This window comes from Passer domesticus, chromosome 8 (genome assembly GCF_036417665.1).
Source record: "Passer domesticus isolate bPasDom1 chromosome 8, bPasDom1.hap1, whole genome shotgun sequence".
NCBI lineage: Eukaryota > Metazoa > Chordata > Aves > Passeriformes > Passeridae > Passer > Passer domesticus.
Genome location: NC_087481.1, coordinates 46,168,105 through 46,182,110, shown reverse-complemented (window position 1 = coordinate 46,182,110; position 14,006 = coordinate 46,168,105). Strand labels below are relative to the sequence as shown.

Sequence of the window (14,006 nt, the reverse complement as noted above, 5' to 3'; positions counted from 1 at the left end):
ACATATCAAACCACTCTGTCAGTAAGAGGTAAGAAAGCACCCAACAATTAACTCTACAACAGTAATTTTAGTAGCCATAAAGGTGCACAGAACAGAGCACTGACCATGGGACATTCACCTCAACTCTCTACACACTTGCCTAGTGGATGGCCTCAGCTCATCTATCACCTAGTCTCTTTCTGTTCTTCCTCACCTACTGCCAACAAACAGTGCCAGGAGAACTACACATTGATCTGAAAAAGGAGAGTGAAAACACTGAAGACATTGACAGCCAAGGAACTCAGGGCAAGAGAAACAAGAACTGAATCACTGGAAGGGCTGTCAGTCTAAAGAAAGTTTCAATCATCATGCAATGAAGCTATTACATGAACATTAAACCAAACTTCTATTTATAGAACCTAAATTACAGTAGACAAGCTGAAACATACTGGCTCTCACTAAACCAATTCAGTTGATGTAAGGGAAAGGGATAAAAATGTGTCCTCATTCTACAGCAAAGTAACTGAAGCACAAGGAGAAGGCATCACAATCAACTACAATTTTGGACAGTGCTAGAAGTCCAAAAGATAAAACCACCACTTTATCCTTGCCCAGCTCTCAACTCACTTGAAGCAGTTATGCCCTTGATTTCCTTGGTCATTTTTCCATTTTGAAGGAAAAAATGCAGGAATAGGAAAATAAAGTATCAGTTTTACAAGGATTAAAAAAAAAAAACAACCAAAGCAAGTTTGTTCCTATTTGTAAGAACTTTTGCATCTGGTCTTATCTTGAGGGTTCTTTCTAATGTTCCAATCATCCTCAAAGTCACAGAAAACACTGAGATGATAATTCCTCTTGTTAGGAGAATTGTTCACAAGCACTACCTCAGCAAGAGTTTTTCCTCCCAGGAATTACATGCTGCCTGTAGCTGTGAGAGTACATGTTTAATCACAGCACACACTCATTCCTTGTCACAACTACAACTGCAGCACTGGACAGGATGGTTAAGATAATCTCATTTCTTAAAAGAATCTTTGGAGTTAAAAGCATTTCATTCCTTCCCAAATGATCACTCTAAAAACAGGACACTGCTGTCCCAGAGATTTTCAAAGGAAACAGACCCAGACACCACTAAAATCCCCAAGCCCACCAGCTTCTTCATGGTGGCTCTTTGCTCAGCATCCTCCCTTAAACCTTTCAAGCACTGCTCAAGGCACTCTATTGATCAAGAGGTGGATTCAAGTGGAAAATAAAGTACATAAAAAAACCAGCTTCTAACACTTTTAAGTGTGTTTCCAGGTAGAGATCAATCAGGCAGTAGGAGCAATGGCAAACAACAAATCATCATCAAAACCAACTTGGTAAGTGACATTTTTTTTAATTTCTCTAACCCATGCCTGGATTAAGACAGTCCACATAGTTACTAATTCCAGGATGGCTGCATGTCTGTCTGGGGGAAAAAAAAAAAAAGAAAAAAAAAAAAAGCATGTCCTGATCTCTCTGAAAAGCCAAATAATTTAAATACAAAACCATCAGGAATTACAGCTAGACAACTTCCCCCTTTCTGAATATTTTCCTTGGAACTTTTTGGTTGGAGCCTGTGCATTGAATAGGGCTGAGAAGGCTATTACTCTTGGAAGCTATACTCCCAAATTCTTTCCTTTACTGGAAGATGTGAGGTTGACGATTTGCAAAGAAGAAATGTATTAAAGCCTCTTACCACTGGACCAGTTTCAAACAGCAGGCAAGCAACAAGTTTAAACCCACTTTCCAGGCCAGGAATCAGAAATGAGAATGTCCTCAACACTAAAATGTATGCATGCATGTCTTCACTCTACCCCACACGCTTCTGCAGTGTCTCTCTCATAATAAAACAAGGCTTGTTCAAAGATTACAGCAAAGACTGGAAAATTCAAAACAGCTGCTCTGGAAAGAAAAAAAAAACATTAACAGAACAGAGCCATTGACATCAGAGCTCTCCTGGTAGACCTCTCATCCCATGCACAGCAAGTGTTCCCATGCAGAGAGGAGGAGCAGAGACTGGGATTCCCATCCACGGTGCATCACACAGCACAGGGAAACCTTCATCCCCACCCTTAACCCCAGGGCACTGAAGAAAGCAGAAAAAAGAAAGCTACTCTGTTTGCTTGCTCATTGACTGCACACACTACCACTGCATTCACAGGTTCAACTCTATGGCTGGCATCAAGCAACAGATTGCTGCAGTTCCTGGAGCCTGCATCCAGTAGGTAATTAAGTTTTTTCACTGCCACAGCTGCCTTCCTCAAGCTCTAACCTCAGGGCATTCCCACGCTGGGAAGCTTCACCCCCCACCAAGACTGCCTCCAGGGTGAACTGTGCAGCTTCTCCGTTTCCAGGTTCTTCTTGGGAGCCTTCAGACAACGCAACACGAGCTGAATTAAACTAGCACACTACTGGTAAAGCAGCTTTGTACTAGTGATCACAAATCCCTTCTGGGCCTGTGTCAAATGAGCAGAAAGACCTAGAAAACTGTCGGTCCTGATTATGATGGAGAGGCTGGCTCCATCATATGGGATCAGAGCTTTAAGCATGCTGTGATCCCTGTAAGGGTCACAGGAAAACACAAACACACCAGAAACTGGCTTTCCTCTACACAACATACAAGACAGTCTCCCATTCCCCTTGTCAGTGAGCATTCAAACCTTTAGCAGCTGGCATTGAGCCTGAAGTACACTGTACAGCATTTTTATTAAGAGAGATAATGATTTGGACAGGGATCTTGATTTCTCTAGGAGAAATCCCATCCACACAATATAAGCAATTCTTCAACACTAAGAGAAGGAAAAAAAAATACTCCCTGTGAGCAGTGTGAAGTTCTTGATATTCACTGTTTTGAAATTAGTGTTTTCAAACCTAACCACTCCAAAAGGCTCCAGGCAAATTAGAACATCAACAAGAAGATAAAATTATTCCCCATGAGGGTAGGGAACCAGCACACAACAAGACCAGATCACATCTAAAAACAGTATAAATCCCAAAACTCTACAACCATGTAGTCCATATGGTGAGCTACTCATAGGTCCACTGCCCAACTTCCATCTCTTATTCCTCTGTTCTGCTGGAAGAAAAGGAAGACAGCAAGTCTTCAAGGTACTTTGAGAGATTCTTCCTCACCCCGTCCCCATACACTGCATCAAGATATTTAAATAAAAGCTGAAAGTCAGAAAGCCAAAAAGCTTTATCTCTACACATACCTCAGTCATACATCAGGCGAAAAAAACCCCAGACATATTCACAGAGCAAAATATATCACACTAATTTATCCGCCTCAAATCAAAGTCTTAGTGATGTCCCTTGGAGTTCAAGTTAGAGCTACTGAGTAACTCACAATTCTGGCCTACTTTAAAGAGTAAAAAATTGAACTGAAGCCTCTTTACTAGATGCCCAGTAGTATCAGCTGAAGGTCCCTGTCTGCACTTGCTGTGTATGGGAATTGTAACTGTAAGAGCTTTCTTGCTTCCAATGGAAAGATGTCCCAGGCAAGATAGGAAGAACTAAGCCTGCAGCTTGCCTAAAACCCACAGCCACACCTACTTTCAATGCCAGATTGTAAATTTTTATCAAGAACAAGTTCACACTGGCAGATTTTCTTCCTATTTGTAGGAATCTAGAAATTGCTGACAAGCAATTCACAAGCAATAAAAGCAGGCAACTGATCGTCCTTGTCCTCACGTAATTGCTGCATGGAAAGGGGTCCTGCAGGCTGCACTTTGAACCCCCCAGTGCAAAGGGTAGGCAGGACAATCTTCTGAAAGCTGGAGGTGGAGTCCTGGAAGAAAACCAGAAATGGCGAGATCCTTCCTAAAATTATTTGCTGGCAGCAAAGTATCCAACCAGGGCAGAATCAGCATTTTTGTTGCCATCATTATCCATGGACAAATAGGGAAAATAAAGCCTTGTTCACCTCCACAAAGATCAGCTGTCACAAAAGGCTCTGTCACATCACTATACGAGATTATACCACCAAAAAAAAAAAACTTGCTGTAAACAAAACCCCAACTTTCATTCACACCTGCTGTGGCAAAGAACCTCAAGGAAGCAGGAGCCCAGTCTGAGGGGTTCACCCTGCAGAGAGCAATGTTACCACACCACTCTCATTTGAAGAGCAGCTCCTTTTGGGACTGCCAGCAAAAGAATGGTGTAATCCCAACAGAAAGCATTACAGAAAACATAATTCTACAGATCTTCTGTGCTCAATGTATGCATGCATCTCCCAGCCCCAGTGCCTCTGGCTGGAGCAAAGCTCTTGTGTGGTTAATTAATAACTGCAGCTAAGTCCTGTTAACTTGCAAACTCCTGAGGCCTCCACAATCATCAGGTTTCAGCTCCCAGAATGACAGGCATCACACTTACTCTGTCCTTCAAAATAGGATTCCTTGATGAGCAGGGATGTTGTTTCATAAACACTGAAATTATTATACCAAACAATTCATAAGTGAAATGCTTCAACATAAAGAAACACAAGTAAGTCCCAACCACACAGTCTTTCTTTGCTTTGAAGTTTCTGTTTAATCTAGGGCTTGGATATTTTAAGACAAGCTGGTTACAAGACAAGTTGTTTTTCTAGTATTCTTTCCCTAGTCCCTTCAAGCAGATATCATCATCAGTAGGTGAAGAGCAAGTCTGAGTAATGTTTTTAAATCACAAAAATAACCACAAACACCCATGTAAGAATCCCAATTTCAACATGCCAGCCAACCCAGACAAAGAAACCTCTGGCATTACAGGTTGTGTACAACAACAACCCAATCCTCAAAGGCAAACAACCTATACGATGCCCCATAGACAGCATGGAAGTGTGGAAAATCCTGGAAGCTATTCACTTCAGTGAAAACTGTCTGTCTACCAAAACTCTGGAAGGCTCCCAGACAATTTTAACAGAAAACATGACAACAATGGCTCAAAGATTTCCAAGGGCCCCTACCTATGACCCTTCAGAGTGGCAATTTACTACAGACAAAGCCATAAACAGGGAAGAGAACACTTCTGAGTCAAGGAGGACAACAAAAAAGGAAAGAGTTAATGGAGACATGCTCTTCTCATGCATGTTTTGTATGTCATCACACTTAGCCATAGTTTATTCCCAGAATAGCTCGTTCTACCAACTATTGGGCCATGTAGATTTCCCAGCCAAGGGAAAAAGTTTATTCCTCCAGAAGGTTAATGACAGATTTATGCATCTTGTTTTCTATGATTATATATTGGTGAAAAGTGAAACAAAACCCCATCACTTGATAGTCCTGAAATGACTCAGTGACCTTGGCAGGAGCCAGACTGGATTAACCACCTGGTATGGACTGTTAGCCATGTGCTGTGGGCAGCAGCTCATTAGCATCAAGTATTTACACTCCTATTTGTAGCTGGTAGGCTGTAATTCAGGACCTTGTCAAATTAACAAGAGTGCCAGGTCGCACTCACTAGGGTATGGTTCAGAGTACTCTGTGTTGAGGGCTAGTTTTACAAGCTCCATTAGTGAAATTGGAAGGGACTCAGCAGTAGAAGTGCCATTGGCCTACCTAGACTGGCAATTGCACCACAGCTCTGTAGAGGCACATGAGCAAATGCAAAAGTGAGCTCTTGCTAAGCTTTAATGAAAAAAGCACAGCTTGGTGGTCTATAGATTCACTCAACACTACTTGGCCAGTGCTTTCACTCTCATCCTACTTGATCCTGACTAAGCTGCTCTGTGACTGACTTAGGACTCAATATTGAGCAGACATTAAATGTTTAAAGGAGGTGAAGCAGTGAGACTTTGAATCCTCCAGGTCTTAATTCCTGTGCACCAGGATGTGTGCCCTCCAAGTGAACAAGACAAAATCTGGCAAGATGAGTAGATCTTGTCACAGTCTAGTGGCATTGATGCTCCAAGTTAAGCAGCCCAATAATCCCCACAATACTTCCCCCCACTAAAATGATTTCATCAATAAAACAGGGAGGAGACTCAAGCTCATAACACATATGAAGTGTGAGGTGGCTTACACCCTCATTTCCCAAATTACCAGCTAGAGTCATACCATAGCCTGACAAAAGAAAACCTACCTTTGGATGGCTTCATACAGAACTGACAACCAGAAATTATTCCAGACCCACCTCTCTCTGCCACTAGCACTACACAGCTACAGACAGGAGACACCCACTACTGGTATTTGTTTCTGTGCAACAGCTGACAAAGGTGCACTGTTGATTAGACATGCCCACAGACAGAAATAAGCATCTAGGGCTATTTAATAAAGACAGTATCTTTAGTCCCAGAACTTCCTGAATCACAGCCTGATGAGATCAGTAAGCTTCCGTGGGGAACAAAATAAATTGGCTCTTTTCTAATACTTTATCTACACAGCCCCAGCCATTGTCAGAAATTACCTACTGCAGAGGATTCACTGTTATTGTTCTTATGCCTTCAGAGTCAACTGAAGTTCACTGAGAAAATGTTCTGCTCCTCAGAACCTCATATCAGCAGAGAAAACATACAAAACTCAAAAAAATCTCAGATCTGGAAGGACACTGTGATGGTTAAAGTACCTGATCAGTTTCCTACACTAATGAATTTGCTCAGAAGTTGATATTCTGCCTCTTTGCTCTATCCTGCTCCAAAACTGGCTGTGAAATGCTGCTGGCTGCACAGACTGACCTGAAGTTTACATCTGTGCCTACTACAGATAACCTCTACAGACACAGAGAAAGCAGATAGGAGCATGGTTCACTTGTGGTGGAATTCACTCCATCAGCTTCAGCACAGGAAAGCATTTGCTAACTGAGCAAACAGCTGAGCGGAGGAAAAGGCAACTTCTTGTGTTTGTCAAATGACAAGAATTGTGAACAATTGGTTAAAAAGCAATCAAAGAACCATATCCAACAAACTCAAACCTCTACTGCTCAAGCCATTTAATTCTCTTACTCCTCTCCCTGCCAGCCACCTGAACACATGCTTGCTCCTACTCTCAGCAGCAGCAGGACTCCTCAGCGAGGCTCCTCACCAAAGCTGCTCTTCTAGCAGCCTCTCTTCTCCTGGTCCCTATAAAATGTTCGCAGTAGGGAGCCCAGGAAGAACTAGAGCTGCTCCCTGATGCATTCCCTTGAGCCTCTCCCTAGCACAGCAGCAGGAGGGCTTCCTGCAGTAACCCACATCCGCTGCTCTCCGGTGGAACGAGCACGCATCCCCCAGGAGCTCTGCGAGGCCAGCAAAGCCCTTGGCAGGGCAGTACCTGCGGGTGCTGCGCTGTCAGACAGCCAAGGAACAGTTTGTCACGAGGCAACCCCCACCCCCACATGCAATTTTTGTTCTGGGAATAAATCTGCAGGCATAGCATGCTAAGACTTCTGTTTCTTGGTGGCAAATTCCTTCCCACCTACTACTCCCCTACTCTCTTCACACAGCAAAGTCTCCACGCTGGACCTTCTCAACATTCTCTCTGTTATATGAATTTCCCAAAAAGGATCAGAGGAGGTGCCTGTTATTAGCTAAGCAGCCTTGAAAACGATATTGTTTTCCAAGAAGTTTTACGTGCCTTTCATAATACCAGAAAGGATTTATGTAGTTTCTTCCAGTTTCTCGTAATGCTGCAGTCACAGGGTTACACAGAAAAAGTGCCCAGGAGACAGACAACCCGCTAGATAAACTAGAAAGTGAGCATTCAGATTTACTAAATCAAAGTTACTCAATCAAAGGAAGACTGGACTTAGATTCAGCATGTCATAAAACTTGAAAGGAACCAGGAAAGAAGCCACCTACAAACCTGGATTAGAGCTGCACCAGAAAGATAAGTGACCTAATAACAAAAAAGCCCCTCAGACCAAGTGACCTAATAACAGAAAAAAACCTTCAGACCAACAATAGTAATGCAGAACTTTGGATCCCTGGGTTACAAATTACTTGCTATCCTACCTGTTTCCAAAAAGAGGATCTATGTGCTCAAAAGAGAAGTAGGTCTAGGTATTCTTCTCTGCACTCAAAAGTCAGAGGTTTATGTTTCAGGCTGCTGGGACTTGGTTTTCTTTCAAGGGGGAACAGGAACTAGAAAAGCAATGGATAACTTTTTTCCCCAATGTTCACTCTAAATCAACCACCAAACACACGTGCTACTAAAACCAGACAATGCGAGACCAACAGAGCCTGAAGAAAGTATCATCAAGCTGAATCTTACAAGGTTTTTAGAAAAAAAAAAACCTTTTCAGGTCCACTTGGAAATTATTTTAATAAGGAATCTAGCAGTTTTCTCAATGCTGCAATGTGATTAAGAAAATGAGAGCTCAGAACTGCTGCAGTTATTGTGGGTTCTTTGCAAGAGGTTATTAAGCTCTGATCTGTAGTGTAAAAAAATAGTGCAAACAGATATAAATAAGATCAAAACATAGGACTCCAAGTCCCCAGATGAGGAGGACTCCAACTGAGAAACTGCAATCCTCCAAAGCCATCCAGGCCACCAGAAACACAGCTGTAGAATGGCTTGCAGAAAGTGGGCCAATCTTGAAATATTAGTGTTACTACATGAGGCTTTTCAAGCTGAATTTTAGTAGCTCCAGCAAACATGGTGCTAGAAATAGAATGCTTTCAATGCAGGATTACACATGCAGAGATCTACCTATGAAAAACACCAAGAGCAAGTGCCACAGAGCATTTGAGACTGTCAAAAAGGAACAGAAAACAAGGGAGCAATAAAAAAAAAGCAGGTCCACACACATGTCAACAAGACAAATAAGATCAGTGGAGACAGTTCACCAGCTTCTTTCCAAAAATGGCTCTGTGGCTCATTCAATCCCTGCTGCAGATTAGGAACCATGACACAAACCAACCCTGGAACAGGTAACACCTCGCTCCCCTTTACTGCAATGGCCAACATTAGATTAGCTGGGAGTGAACTCATTTCAAATGAGATACCTCTTTGCTCTGAGCAAAATCAGGCAGGTCTTTGCCTAGGCCAGTACAAAAGGTACCTTAGACTCCCTTGCATTAAATTTGAATGACTGAATTCAAGTTAAGCACTCAGTCTGCTCAACCTGTAGACAAGTGGATTTGAGAGCTGTCGCAGAAGTTTAAGGTCTGTTGTTAGAACAGAAAAATCACACCTATTTCAAAAGCTACTTATTTATTTATTTGTAAGTAAACCATGCTTTTTAGAGGAGAAGCTTGTTTGTGGACTGCTTCAGGAATCATGTTTATTCACACTTTAGGAGATTAGACCAGCAAGGGGGTGGGAATGTGCTGAAACTCTCTCAAAATTAAGTTTCTTGCCTGGCAGCATGGAAGTGAAACAGATACTTATTTTGCAATTGTAGTCAAAGAATGTTAATAATAGACCCACCACCAAATCCTCCAGCTGTCCAGCCTAAGCACTAGAACATCTACAGAACTACCCATTTCATCTTCTGCAACAGTACAAGGATTTATATCCTGCTGTGTCTGGATTTCAATCACCTCCTTGTCAGTCTCCATTCCACATTTAGGTTAAGAAGGTTTTGCTTCTGCCCAAAATGTGAGTTTCAAAACCCCATGTACCGAGCTAATTATCAAACTTACTAAAAAAAAAAAACCCCATCCTCTCTCCTCAAATCAATTAAAGTTTTAACTGGCAGCCCTATCACATGAACTGCCTTTTGCACCCAACAGTGGTAGCAGGGGCCTGGGTATCAAAAAACACACATTTTATGAGCTTTGAAGCAAGCTGGCTGCGGCAGAGGATCAATGTGATGGGAAGGGAATGATTAAAAACTGCAAGCTTATTTATTTCTAACACTCTACTGGAGAGTAACATGCAGTTTGATTCTCACCCTTAATTTGTACATTCTCATGGGAATTTGGCAAGGTTGCTCTGAAGAAAGTTGGAAGAGCTCTTGCAAAAGACACTGTGCTATGCCAGATCAAGCCAGCTATCAGTTATTTACATTCATTTCAAAGGACACAAAGGAAGCCACTTATTTCCACTATATCTGCACTTTTTAAAGAGAAACTAGTTAGGACAAAGCTGAGCCTAACACAGGGCTTGCCCATACAGACCAAGCAGCATAGTGACTCTGGAGTAAACATTTAAGTATGCTCAAATGAGCCTGAATTAATTCCCAACTACAGAGACTTTTCCAGGACTCAGCACTGGCAGGAGGGAACACACGTTACAGCCATCCTGAACTTGTGCTGCTGGGAGGTTTCCTAGCACAGGCAAGAGACTGGCTACCAGGGAAAGTGATCTCCAGTCTGCACCTTCCAAGCCACCCAGGAGAATTTTTAAGAATCCTATTTTAAGCACCAGTTTCAGGAACTTTAAGCAGGAATTTGGCTTAGCCACTCTCGCAGGATTAAAGCGCACACCTAATTCTCCCAGCTGTTAAATAAAAGGACTGTGCTAACACACAGGAGTGCATTCCATCCTTTCAGACCAGGGAAATAAACCACCAATGTAACATGCATTTCTTCAGACACACTGCTGCATACAGAACTGGAATACCCCCACAAGCCTCACTACAGGCTAAGAACCCTACTGTGCTACCTGGAGTCTGAACAGCAGGGACAGAAAGGAAAAAGAACCACCCTTTACTCACACATGCAGCAAAATCCACCTCAACCAACCTACAGTTAAGTGACATCATTGAGTTTCCCACATCCAAGCTGCAGATCCTGCAGTGTAGAAACCTCAGCCAAGGGAGGCCCTCCCTCATCTCTCCTTCAACACCTCCAAAACCAAGTAAGACTTCCCCATCTCTACACAGAGGCTGAAAGAGATAAAGATAACCACCACTGCACTGGTCAGTAAAAAGCAGGAGTATATTCATCTTCTATACACAAAGATGAAATAAACATGAGGTAACCCTCCAAATCCCCAAAACTGAGTTAAACAGGATGAAGAAGATCCAATGCCACGACACGAGAGCTTAGCATGTGGACAAAACAGCAACTGAAACTTAAGTCGTAATTTAAACTTATCTGGAAAGAACATTCACCAATTCACAAAGGTTTTTTTCAAGGTAATTTATGCAGTTAATAAAAGGTGAGCTCACATATTCTCCACGAGATTTCCCCTCTCAAGCAAATCACCCCCCAGGAACTGAGCTATTCCGTGGTACTTCGATCAGATCTCCCAGGGTATGAACCCAGGAGTCTGGTGGCACACTAAATAGCCTTTCTTTTTCCAGCAAAGGAGTCCACACATCCAAACTGTCTGATATTTCACTTTACAACTACTTTGAATGCTCCTTCCTGCACAGGCCACAGAGAATTTAACAGATTTTAAAAGGAAAACGAAAATATGTTTTTTCCTTACTAATAAGCAATGACCCTTTTTCCACACTTACAAACAAGACCTTCTAACAAGAATTAAGATGCTTTTTTCAAGTCAGCACCATCTACAATTAAGAGAAGGCAAAAAGACTCAGTCCCGTTCTGATGCAACTAATACGCAAGCTACACCAAAGAGCTAGAAAGGGTCACATCCCTACTGAGCCCGTGGTCCTGAAGCACACAGTAGCCGGGGGAAAAAGAGCTGTAACTCTGAAGTGCAGCACCAACAGGTGCTCTGTAATATATTTTAAGACATTGAAATGATTTATGAGTTACAAGATCAAAGCCACTGGAACACGAGCAGAGAGCTGAGGTCGGCTGGCTGAGCCTATGAATGGAGCTAAAACGCCTTGTTTATCTCAGCACGTGTGTGCACTGAGCCTGAAAGGCACCGAGCAGCCCACCCACTCCTCCCAGTCAGGCCAGCTGAAAAAGCACAGAGAAGACACAGCCAAGGAATGGGCGCGGATTCCCGTCAGTGGTTCTCACTATAACGGACAGATGAGTGGAAAAATCAAGAAGGAAAACAACCTTGCTTGGCACCATGCCCACACACACATCCCAGTGCAGTGGGGGAAAAAAGGCTGGGGGCACATCAGCTTTCTGGCCCAGGGAAGGAGCAGGTCTGGCAGACGTCTAAATACTGGTCACCCACAGCCCAGAAAGCACCTTCCCACAGCCCTCCGTGAGCAGGAGGCCCCGCTGTGGAGCTCCCTTGCTGCAAGCAGGTGGGCGCTGACCGCCACCGAGCAGCACCTCCCACCGCGCCCCCGCCACAGGCACGGGCCCACCTTTCTTGAACTCCTCCAGCATGGCATCGAGCTTGGTGTCATTGAAGACAAAGTGCAGCGGGTGGTTGTAGAAGCGGGTGATGGTCTTGAGCGGCGTGCAGTCATCGGGGTCCACAAAAGCCAGGTCCTTAACGAAGAGCAAGTCCACGATGTTGGAGCGGTCACCCTCGAAAACAGGGATGCGGGTGTATCCGCTCTCCATGATCTCAGACATCGTGTTGAAGTCGAGCACAGCCTCGGCAGCGATCATAAAGCAGTCTCGGAGGGGAGTCATCACGTCCTCCACAGTCTTGGTGCGCAGTTCCAGGGCTCCTTGGATAATGTTGAGCTCCTCCTTGACCAGATCGTTATAAGGGTCGGTGACCCGCAGCATCTCCAGCAACTTCTCACGGTTATAGACCGTGCCGATCTCCTGGCCCAGGACACAGTCCAGCAACTTGCTGACGGGGTAGGAGGCCGGGAAGGTCATCATCATGAAAAACTTGGTGAGGAAGATGGTGTTGGCGCCCACGGCCAGGCCGTGCCGAGAGCAAATAGCCTGCGGCACGATCTCGCCGAAGATGACGATACCGATGGTGGAGACCACCACGGCCACCAGCCCAGAGCCGGCAATGTCGTCCAGCAGGATGGTAAGCGTGGTGTTGACCAGGACATTGCCCAGCAGGAGGGAGCACAGCAGGTAGTTGCCCTGACGCCGCACAGGCTCGATGCGCTTGGCGTAGTTCTTCTCTTTGTCCGTGCCACAGTTCTGCACGATGCGCAGCTCCATGGGGTCCAGGGCCATCAGGCCCAGGTTGAGGCCACTGAACATGCCCGAGAGGCACAGGAGGAGCGAGATGAAGATGACCTGCAGCCAGAAGGGCAGCAGGAACTTCTTCTCCTCGCCCACGATCATCTTGGTGTCCTCGCCGTCATGGTAGATCCAAGTGGTCTCGCCCCAGGGCGGGGGTCCCGCGGGCCCCTCGGCGCCCGCCAGCCCTCCGGGAGCCCCGGGCCCCAGGGCGGCGGCGGCGGGGGCCGAGACGGAGGTGCACAGGTAGTAGGACTTGCTCTTCTCCGTTTTGCGCAGGGGCTTGATCTCGATCTCGATGATGCCCGAGGTGCGGCGGTTGAGCACGATGTGCGGCAGGATGATGATGTCCGAGGTGCGGATGCCGCAGCGCTGCGGGGCCCCGCCGCTGCCCGCCGCCCCGCCGCCGCCCCCGCCACCGCCGCGCCCCGCCGGCCCCGCCGCCGCCCGCCCGCCCCGCCGCCGCTCGTGCTCCGTGAAGGCGATGCGCGACCACGTCTCGTTGTTGATGTTCTGCCCGTAGACCCGCAGCTTCACCCGCGTCCGTTCGCTCACCCGCAGCGCGCCCCCCTCCATGAAGGAGACGTCGTCCGTGTCCTCCAGCCGCAGGCCGATGATCACCGTCTCCTCCGCCGCCGGCGGGGGCACGACGGCGGCGGGCGGCGCGGCAGCGGCGGCGGCCGGGGGCCGCCGGCCCAGGCAGCCGCCGAGCAGCAGCAAGAGCAGCACCCGCGCCCCCCGGCCGCCCCCCGCCATATTCCCACCGGGCAGCGCGGCCATCTTTAGTCAGGGCTCGGCGCCGCCGCGGCCCCGCATCACCGCGCGGCGCCTGCGGCGTGCCCCGGCTTCCCCGGCGGCGGCGGTGGCGGCGGGCGCGGCGGCGGCGGCGGGCGAGGCGCGGGCTCGGCTGCCCGCGGGACCCGACGGGCGGCGACTGCCGGGCCGGGCCGACCAGCGCCGCCTCTACCCGCGCCCGCCCCGCCCCGCCCCGCCCGCCGCGCGGGGGAGGGGCCTCCGCCCGGCGCCGCCAATCAGCGCCCGCCCGCTCGCCAATCAGCGCCAGGCCACACCCCCGCCGCGGCCCGCCCCCTCCCCAGCCCTGGGGGCGCGTGACTCCGGTGTGTACGCCGGGCGC

The 14,006-nt window shown here is 46.7% G+C and overlaps 1 protein-coding gene across 5 annotated transcripts in view; it reads right to left on the bottom strand.

Moving 5' to 3' along the window:
- CNNM2 (cyclin and CBS domain divalent metal cation transport mediator 2) overlaps positions 1 to 13,797 on the bottom strand; it is a 117,599-nt gene extending 103,802 nt beyond the window's left edge. For 3 of the 5 annotated variants that reach the window (XR_010367520.1, XR_010367521.1, XR_010367522.1), the window contains exon 1: positions 12,082 to 13,797. Coding sequence is in view for 2 of the 5 variants with exons in the window: in XM_064431182.1 (XP_064287252.1) it covers positions 12,082 to 13,651 (1,570 nt within the window). In the remaining 3 variants the exon portion in view is untranslated. The remainder of the gene's footprint in view (positions 1 to 12,081) is intronic. The other 2 variants (XM_064431182.1, XM_064431183.1) reach the window with 2 other exon arrangements.
- Between the last annotated feature and the right edge of the window lie 209 nt (positions 13,798 to 14,006).